Source organism: Bombus impatiens, unplaced genomic scaffold (assembly GCF_000188095.3).
Source record: "Bombus impatiens unplaced genomic scaffold, BIMP_2.2 scf_0142, whole genome shotgun sequence".
In the NCBI taxonomy this organism is placed as follows: domain Eukaryota; kingdom Metazoa; phylum Arthropoda; class Insecta; order Hymenoptera; family Apidae; genus Bombus; species Bombus impatiens.
The window spans coordinates 3,013,973-3,024,524 of record NT_176561.1 but is presented as its reverse complement, the minus strand read 5'-3'; the positions used below and the strand labels follow the sequence as shown (position 1 = coordinate 3,024,524).

The window sequence follows — 10,552 nt, the reverse complement described above, 5'->3', positions numbered from 1 at the left end:
TTTGCGGATGGTGAACGTGCGAAAGCTGGACAGGTTTTAACGTGGTACGAGTCCGTGTTTGTCTCTCAGGTTTGATTCTCTTTTCTCTTTTGTCGTTGAAAAAATAAATCGCTCTCTGCTAGATTACGCTCTTTCTTTTCTGACTTCGCAGCATGCTTTTTGTGTCCTGTGAGAGCTAACGCCTATTATTTAAGATAATCTCAGGTTTAGTGGACGCAACCTGTTCGTTCTCGTCTAATTATTCTTTTCTATCGCGACTGATTGCTCGATCGTTTTGTCGCTTCCCCTTCGAACTTTAACCCTTTGCACTTCGAATATTTTTTTAATTCGATCGACACACAACTTGGGCGCATTTTTACAGTGAAGTTTATCGAAATAAAAGGTAAATTTATTTGTACAGTAGCTTTCTGCTCATTTTCGTTTTGTGTCGATGAAAGGTATATAAGAAACGTGGCCATTGAAGTACAAAGGGTTAATTAATTGACATCGATACTAGACTAATCGTCTCGTCGTGTGTTTGTCGATCGTAGGACATCGCTTGAATTTTTGGAATTCATTTTCTTTCGCCTGAGGCAATTTTAAATGTATACGTGGCTTTATAAATCTTAAGTAGAATATAATTGTTTTGCGAAATTAGAAGAAATAATGGAAAGAATTATTTCGTTAAGGCACCTAGTTCTGGTTACTCGCTTAAGCAATTTCTTCAAACAAATAATTACCGTCTTTCCGATCGCTTAACTTCAATACAATAATTTTCAACTTTTTATTTGAAGAAATCAATATCGTAATGCTGTTTTTAGTTACCAATATTAACTAACGAGAATTAACAAATTATTGAATTTTTTTATCAAAGAAAGAAACGATGAAAGCGGCGAGAGAAACGTAAATAACGCGGAGACTTTAACGCCAGACTAAACGCGAACGCTCGAGCTCGTGGTAAAGAAAATCGGTTTCCGATTTTCTCAGAGAAAACAGTTTTCATTGGAGAAAGGTGGCCAATCGTCTCGCGATTAATCTGATTTTCATATAGAAATCGTGTTCATTAAAATTTATTTCAACGCACGAAACTTCCATCCCTCGAAATGAATTTTTAATCGAACCAAACGTATCATCGACAATCGATATATTATATCAGCGATTATCATTGATCGAAGGGGAATCACGATGGCTCATTGATACGACAGATTGCCTCTCTCTCTCTCTCTCTTTTTTTCTCTCTTTCTCTCTCTGTTTGCAGTAGCTGATATTTTTCGAGAAATTGAAAAGCGATCGACCGAGAGCGACAGTATTTTTCTTGAAACGTTCGAAACCTTCGTCTGCTGTGGAATAAAGGGAACTTGTGTGTGGAAAAATAGCTAGCGACGAATCTGTTTTCTCTTCTTGTCTCGATGGGATCGGAGGATCAGCGACCGTGAAGCATACATCGTGCAAGATAATGAAGCTGTTAATGTAATTACGTGGTTAATTGCAACAGTTTGGCAGTCTTTAAACGATAGATATTTCCTTTCATTTCTATTGTATCATAGTTTTGATATATTTTTGTTGCAATTGGATGATGGAGAAACTTACTGATAACTTTTTCAGTTGAATGTATTTAAATGAAACGAAAAGAGAAAAGACTCTTGTAAATTTTCTTACGTCTAGATTTACAGGTTCCTCACCGAACATTTAATTAAGAAACCTGGATAATTCATTTCCAAATCGAATACCATTTATTTTATTCTCGCGTGAAGCAAAAAATACGTTTAAACTCTGACAAATCTTTTCCTTCGTATATTCCAAATATCGAGTAAACGTTTCTTTCATTTTTTAAGATTACTTGCACGAGTTTAAAAAATAGGAATACCGATTCCAGCGTACATTTATAAACAACGCTCTCCGTTTCGAACCGAGCCCGATAGAACCAGTTTTTCCCACTTTTCTGCTTTACATAACTCTTCAACCAGAAAGATTATCAGCGTCGCTCCGTTCTGTGTCCGATCGTTAAGCAAAATCGAAAGATCGAAAAGCCAATGCTGTGTGTGCCAATTGCTTCGCACCGTACTGTATCCACTGACGCTGATCAATGGGAAGTTCCAACGAACATTTTCCTCGATCGTGATCGGTTCGCGTCGCTTTCACGAACCCATTCGTTTTTTTTCTTGTTTCTTTCATCAAAGCGGTAAGGCATTGTCGGATATGTCAGCTGAGATCTTCGAATCGCTCCGGTGATTGCGTTATACATCGAAGGCTTTTACAAAAATATCATCTCCTTCTTTCTTTCGTTTCTTTTCATTTCTTGTCCCACTTTCCATAGTGATTTTTCCTCCCATGCTTTGTTTTTTCATCGTTCGTTCTTCCTCTTTTATTCCTTGTTCTTTATTCGGGACGTCGAATTTATTTTGGATGCTTCGTTAGAAAAATTCGCTTCGAAAACAGGAAGAAACACTAACACACGAGGTATTTTTTAGTTTTGTCTGTTTGCTTAGCCGAATAGCAACTAGCCGCGTTTTATCTATCGTTTCCATCTTTGTCCTTTTATTTCCCATTTTATTCTCTTTTTCGTTTCTATTTCTCTGTGTTTCTTAATCCCGTGGCTTGTTCGCGACAAGCGGTGCAATTGCATCCTTGCGTTACAAAGCAACAACGAAGAAAACAACTCGAGTGCACACCAGCTACGAAAAACCATCCTCTTTGTTTTTTCTTTGCGGTTTCTTTTCTTCTCTCGATCGTCCACTCGTAATAGTTTCCGTCTTGTTTTGCATTTTGCACTTGTAATTGTATGCACAACTTTCCCGCTTTCCGCGCTCCTCCTTTTCTCTTCCTTTTCTTTCTTCCTCTCCGTATAGCTTTTTCTTCTCTTTGGCACATTTACCGGAATACGTCGTACACGCGTCCAGGTACATTACTGTTTTGAAACCTGCTTTCTTGGTTAGCGCACTGACGATCAAAAAATTCCATTCGTTCTCTCCCTTTTTAATGTTTAAAAATTAATGCAAATGCAAAAGTGTTTATACCGTAATAGTATAGCTTGATCGTTTCAGATAAAAGTAATATTATCTAAATACTTTATTGAGAATTTTTATCGAAAAGTAGCCTTCTAGATTGAGTAATGCAAAGAATTAAATTAGATGAAAGGGCTTACGTATTATTTGAATGAAATATTTCAAGAATTATCATTTAAACGATATATTACCTTATTTGACTAGATGTTATTATAAAACAGTAATTCTATGACATAAACTCCGACAATACGTTTATATTCGTGACACGACATTATCGAAAAACTCCATTGGAATTTGATTAAACGCGAATCTTTGAACCGTCAGTGGCTTTCGTCGAATCGTTTCTCGCTTTCTCTCATTGGCCTGCGTCCCGATTCGGCTGTTTCGTTACATATACGCGATAATTTACTACTTAAGCTTGCGCGGTATTTTTTTCACGTTTTATTTTTTTTTTTGCATCTTTTTATCTTTTTTTATCATTTTTGTTAAAGCGAGCAAGATCGCGGACGATCATCGGCATTCGATAGAACGACTTGTGGACTCGTCGACATTCAACGTATACACACTACTACTCGTAAAATTACGTTTAACTTGGTAACAGGTAGAGATATTAAACAAGACGTATCGATAACCATTTACTTTTACAACAACAGTCGCTACGTTTATACTCACGAATTGATAATTAGTAACTACTACTCGTTTAAATGTAATTATTGCGGTAACAATTACGTTATAAATAGTTAGCGAAAAACGGTTTGTCGACACTAACGAAGCAGTTCCACAAAGCAAATATTCTTTCAACTCACGAAAGAAAATCGAACTTTCTACTTAATTTGAAATTTAATTCCTTGTGCTTTGTAAAACGATCCGGAAGAACTGAAACACGTACGAATTCTACTTTCTCCTTACTTAATAAAATGAATTAAACAAAACTCTCTAAATTGTACGAACGTGTTATTTACCTAAAAAAGATTTTTCCCAAGAAAGATTCAAAGATCTTTCAACGAAATTAATAGGAACCGCTGTTCTAACTCGCGTACATACAACAAGTTGCTTCTCTCTTTTTCCAAATTACACAGCGACGAAAATCAACGTGATCGTGCACAACGATCGAAAAGTTCGAGACATCAATTACAATAAGGCGATACAAATGTATCATTTAGAAAATTCTTCTCGTCATCGTGTCTATGATTCATCGTAAAAAATGCCTAAACCACGTGATCCACGTGAACAAGGTGAGGTGAAAAAGCATGAAATCTCTGTATGAAAAATACAGCCTCGAGTTTTCCAAGCGTGGCGCGCGTACGAATTGAAGGAATCGTCGCTCACGCGAACGTGATTCTAAAATAATTTCCACGTGATCCACTATGCAAACAAACGTTTATGATCTCGTGATAGCGTGTTGTTCGTTTCGTTTCACGCTTTCTCCAAATTTTCCAGAAAGTGCAGAATTTGTCTTCCTTTCTCCTCTTCTTCATTCGTCTTCGATCACGAAAATTTTCAGATTTTTTAAGAAATTTGTTTTTTTTTTTCTATGCACGATCGTCCGCGATCTCTCGAAAAATTCGAACGATCAGGCCCATTGCTAAGTACGCGGTATCTATATTTATTTAAACTTGTTGAAAATATTTCGCATATTCTTATAGAATCTTCTCAGTTTTCCCTTCTGCGCGCTCCTCGGTGCCGCCTCAGCGCGCACCAGCAACCGGAAGTCCGTGCGCGCTTGAGGTGTGATCGGGTAGGTACAAGTTTGCAATTCCACTACGATAGTCAATAATAATATTATCATATAATATATATGTATATATAACATATCTTGTTAAGCCTCAACAATTCCCATAATAAGTCTATGTTAATCTCAGGCTCCACTCGGTTAGGACTTTCGTCGATTTTGTTCCTCGTCACCTTTTCCTCGCCGCCTGTTGGGTTCTCTTAAGTACGAATTACTTGCTTATACGATTATCTAGATTTTATGCAAAAATAGAGTTTTGTGGATCCGTAGTCGAAGGTTTTTAACAGGCTGTGATTCGATAGATTTGGAAATATATGACAATCATTTTCATAATTATTCAAAATATGAAATAAAAAATTTCAACTTTGAAATTAGACATTTGAAACTTGAAACAATTGCGTGGTAGCTGGAAAAAGTATCTTTCTCAGACGTTTAAAAGACAGTTAAACGGATTGTCATCACGGTACCACTAAATAAGCCCTTGAGGAACTGCATCAACGAAAATCCTGATCGATGACATCGGCCAGGATCCTGGAAAACGCATTTTACTGAATCATCACATGTCTCGCATAATCTCACTGCCTCGTACTCTTGATACGTTCGATCCATGCACGTGAACAGCTTTCGTGATCGTGTCCGTTAAGCACAAGTTCGTCACTCAGGATCGCTCGATTTTGCTACTCACATATTCGTGAATCTCTTGTGTTGGCAGAGTCTCTGATTGAATCTCGTTACGATTAAGAGTATCATAATTAGTATACACGAAACAATCCCTAATAGTTTGGCACAGTCAACCTTCCTTCTCTCATTTAACATCATCCTCACACTCAAAGTGTCTCTCTTAAATAGTCTCTTCAAACCATATCTCTTTTGTACTCCTGTGTTTTATCACCGGATCGTCCGTACGTTTACTCCTCGTCGCAAACTTTGACAATATTTGTTCTTATCAAACGGCTTCTTGAATCGAAAAAGTTGGAAAGCCGAAGGATTAGAAGCTTCCGATAGCCTGGCTCGTCAGCAACGAGGGCAGCCACGATAGTGTCGACGATCGTGTAATTATCATCCCATTGACTCGCTAATCGAGTTTCACTCGCCGCCTAACCCCTCCTCTATCTGTGGCGCTTCTTTATCTTTCCTTTCTTTTACTCTTTGTATTTTCTTCTTGAAAAATTCCCACCACCAGGGCCAGGTTCAGTTAGCACCTGACTGAGAGCTCGACCGTCGAATCGAGAGCGTTCGATGAAGATGAAGAGGCAAGCTCGTCTTCTTTTCTCTCTTCGTCGATTTGTCTTCGTTACGTTTGTCGATCGACGAGCTTCATGATCGATTTCCATCGGTCTCTTCAGCTTCAACAGACGGTTCAGCGTCTACGACGCTCCAAGTATGTCGCGGGCCGAGCTCTGGTCACGTTGGGCTACGGTGGTTCCGGCTCGGAGGTGGGAGATTCCTGCTACGCCTCCAGGAATATCAGAGCCGTCGGTTTCGGCTCCAGATTGCTCTTCTTTGCCTCGACTACCAGGAACTCGATCTCGTTGCGGTCTCGTCTCGCGAACGACTCTGCGATCAGCCTTGCTACCTCCTGATGATGGAGACCTGTTCAAACAAAACACAGACGAATGTTAGACTTCTGTCATTTCGTGCTTGTAGCTGGATTAACGAGAAAAGAAAGATTTCGAAGATGAAATTACCTTCGACCTTGTGACCGTCAACTTCTAGGATTAGCTGACCGACCTCGAGACCACCGGCCTCGTACGCTGCTCCATTATCCTGTGAATGTGTAAACTAATCAGTGTTCCGAGTATCGGTAATTTTTTTACTTAACAACAGAACTACAAGTCTGTAATGTATATTTAAGTGTTCTATAGCTATATGTATAGACGATTGTAATTAAACTGATCATTTTAGGATGTGTTTTCGATATATTTTCATCGATCAAACGTTATTCTTGAAATAAAATCAGTCATCGATATTTCATTAATCACAGAATACTAAATTTTACTTTCAAATTTTTTTAAGATGTACAAATATACGCAATACTTGAAAATTTCCTAAATTCTGATATTTTCTAGTATCTTCGTATTCCAATCAATTAAATATTATTTTCTAAATAATGTTAATACAATTATTGTGAATACAAATTTCCTTACATGTATATTGATGATTCTGGGCAGCGGATGTTTGGTATTGGCACCGCCCTCGATGGCAATACCTAAAATCGACTTGGTTTTCTTAACAGTGATCCTCAGGTTACCCTGATGATCAGGAACCACAAGGGCGCCATCTTCTTCTCTTCTCTCCGACATTTCGCTTCTAGTCAACCTTTGGGCACTGTGATGCCTTCGTGGTGGACCACCGGCACCTCCAGCCCCGGCAGTAGCTGCACCAGAACCACCCTCTTCGAGGAGCTGAGCTTCTTGCATGTCGAAGCTCCGTGAGAGCTTGTGCGCGAGTTCCTGAAACGGGCACAGCTACGTTTCATCGGTGGAAGTTGAGCCACTCGGCTTCCGGTTGACCTTGTGACAGCCACCGTTTGTTCACTTAGTAGAAAAATTGATTTATATTCCTTTTTGGATGTATTTTCAAGATGTTGTCGCTTCTTTTTAGTTTCTTGGCTTCTTTCGATGCTATTTGAATATTTTGTTTCGAAAGTACCAGTTTCAATTTTCCATCATTTGAAAATTCTGATTTGAACTTTCTACGTTGAAAGTTCTCATTCTTTTACAATAGAACCGAAATTATATGCTTCTAGTTTTAGTTGTCTCGCTTTCTCTTGAAAGGAAGTTTGAAATATTCATCGATTGAAAACAGAGTAAACATTTTTCAAGTTGAAAATACAAGATTTAACGCGAAAAGAGTTTCGGTCACTGTCACGCAGTCCGTAAAAGCCACCTCGAAAACGCATGATGACAGCACACAAGAGCTAAGGAGGCTGATGCTGACAAGTTCGTGTGCACGCTGTAGTCGAAGGGAATCCTGGTAGTCTGTAAAGTTGGTTACGCGAAAAGGTACGTGAAAGGTACGATACGAAAGAATTTCTAACACTTCGCGTTTCATAACATTTTGTGAAACCTGTGCAAACTGCTAAGACGAATATGAATAAAATTAATATAAATTATTGTCTGGAAAATAACTATTTCTTCATGGACAAGATTTTTTGCATCTCTGGTATCAGACGTTTAGCTTTTACGAAAAAATAAATATCAATAATTACGTTAATCATGATGACATTTAAAATATAAAATGCATAGTATATCACGTTTGACTGCTTGTACAAGTTTCTCTCAAGTTACACTGTGAAAAGATCAAGAAGTTTAAGATACAAGAGATATCTTGCATATCAATATTTCTAATTTCTAATTTCGAGAAATTTCATTTCAAATAGTATCTTCGTCGTAGTGCTTTAAGGAGCGGTATTATCTTTTAAAAAATAACCAAACATCGTCGATCAATGGGTTTCACCAAGTTCGCCTTTGTAGTTACTCCACAGCCAACTTGCATTGTCTACCGGGCTTCGCTTCTCCACAACGATGCACATCTCTTCTTGTTACCTATATGCAATCACAGTCATCGTACGCAACATCGTGTAGAAAAAACGTGAATATGAATAAAAAAATATACATATATAAATATATATGCAGCAATAAATATAAATATATCGTGTAATATATTTATATTTACGTACATATAAATAAATATATATATATATATATACATATCGATATAGGTATCATAAGAGTATATTAAAAAATTAAGTTTCATGCTTGCTGATAGGCTGGTAGCAATTGGGTGTTGGTGGTGCTCGGACAGAGTGGTGGTGGTGGTAGTGGTGGTGTTTTGTCGTGCAATTATTTTACGATCGAATTATATTTCATTTCTTTTATTTTCATCGAAATTGCGATTGCACGATCAACTGTCTTAACGCACGGCATTTAACGAAATTGGCTCTTCAATTTCAATTTGTAACGTGCAGAAAAAGACGAGAGATCATGAGACGATGATAAAAATGATCGTGGCACGTGAATCCTTGATCAAACCTTTTAAACGAGTATCTTTCCTAGACTAGTCACGTATCTTTCCTCGTCAAACTGGTCGAGTTTCACGAATTTCGAAATTCTCACGAAACTCCTTGCTCTTCGTTCAATTTCCAAAGCAAACTCGGTATTTTTTTTGTTACGTCGCTTGAGGAATTCCTAACTAGTGTTTAACTTCAGTTGTTGAGTCAACTCGCGAGTCCCCCGAGCGAATTCTGACGCGTTCGTTAACATTAGAACTACCAGAGACGACAAAATTACTGATTCGTAATTTTCCATGAGAATCTTATAGACTTACAGACTTATGGATTTTTGTCAGATTTTATAGATTTTTAACATTTGACTGGCCTTCGAAATTTTCTCTACTTTCTACACTTTCTAGAATCGTCAAATTTTATCATTTTTATATGACTCAAGATTTTTATATTTTTATTGGAAAATATTTCTCTCCTCAAATTATATATTTCTACATGTCGCTGTCATTTTGATTCTTTTGATAAAAATTCTGTATAATATTTTAGTTGTTGTTTAGTTCTAGTGTCAAACGTTTTGATTTATACAGAATTCTCGGTTTCGTTTTGCGAAAAATGAAATTCCACAACGTAGATTCCGGATCGTGTCGAAATTCGCTCGACTTCTATCGCGTGCGTCAAATTTCCACCGACACAGATGTAGCCGGATCCGTAGGTCACGGTCGACGGGCATGGAAATCGAGCGAATTCGCGAACCAAGTTTCGCGGCCGGCCTCCTCCTTGCATAGAGAAACGCGAATCGCGAGCGGTGAAAGTGTTTCGCAAGCGAACGCGGTTTGTGTGACGAGAACACGCGAACGCACGCGCGTTTATTCGCCCCGTGAATTTCTCTTCCTACGCGTACCTATGTGTCAACTCGTAATTGCGAAATAATTAAAAAAATAACGAAAATGGAAACGATTCTTCAATAACTCTTTATATTTTACGGCGAAGCAAGAATGGAAAAAAAAATAACAGTTTAGGAGAAAAAGTTAGATCTAAAGATTTTCTTTGAAATCAACTGAAAATTAAGCAGTCCAAAATTAGGTCACATAACTGAAATCCAACCCGAAATGTTGTCGTCGTTTATAAATCATCAATATATTGAAAAAAGGACAATCTTTTAAGTTTGCTAAAAATAAATGATAGATACGTGGAACTTTATAATAACAATGTTATAACAATTGAAATTTTGAAAATTGTAGCGAATGATTAAAATAAATTGGAAAATTTCTCTGTTACAAGACGATTAAAGCTTCATTATATTTCTCTTCTGTAGTTTTCAATTAAAATTCTCATTAAAAAACAATATACGAAATGAAAGATTTAAACCATTACATAAAATGTACGTAACTTGTAAATTACATGACGCTGTAGAGGTTGAAAATCAATCTGATACAACGACAATAATCCAAATGACGCGTGAACGATGGTCGTCGAACTGAAACTCGTCAGGGAGCCATTTCCTCGCGGATTTTCCGGTTCCCTTCGAGTCTCCTTGTTCGGTGAAAACTTTTGTCTACGCTTTCTCTACTGATTTATCGTCATCGATGGCGTCCCATTACTGATCGAGACTTTCTTCCTACAAAGATCCTATCTTACGAACTCTACAGCATCGTTCTATCGATTGTCTACGTACGTTCAGGATCCGATTGCACGTTTCTAATCTCTAACGGCGGTCTCTATAGTATAATAATTGAATAACATGAAACGAACTATACTAGCATCTACGTTTCGATTTTACACTCCGTTTACCGATTTTAAAGTCGCGAATATACAATGATGTGGAAAAGT

General features: G+C 37.6%; 1 protein-coding gene across 7 annotated transcripts in view; it reads right to left on the bottom strand.

Moving 5' to 3' along the window:
* Positions 1–2,357: 2,357 nt before the first annotated feature.
* LOC100744202 (whirlin) overlaps positions 2,358–10,552 on the bottom strand; it is a 108,081-nt gene continuing 99,886 nt past the window's right edge. For all 7 annotated transcript variants that reach the window (XM_012382099.3, XM_033319218.1, XM_033319219.1 and 4 more), the window contains 3 exons: positions 6,864–7,169; positions 6,405–6,483; positions 2,358–6,309 (listed from right to left, as the gene is read on the bottom strand). In XM_012382099.3, coding sequence (XP_012237522.1) covers positions 6,167–6,309; positions 6,405–6,483; positions 6,864–7,169 — 528 coding nt within the window. In that variant the 3' untranslated portion in view covers positions 2,358–6,166. The remainder of the gene's footprint in view (positions 6,310–6,404; positions 6,484–6,863; positions 7,170–10,552) is intronic.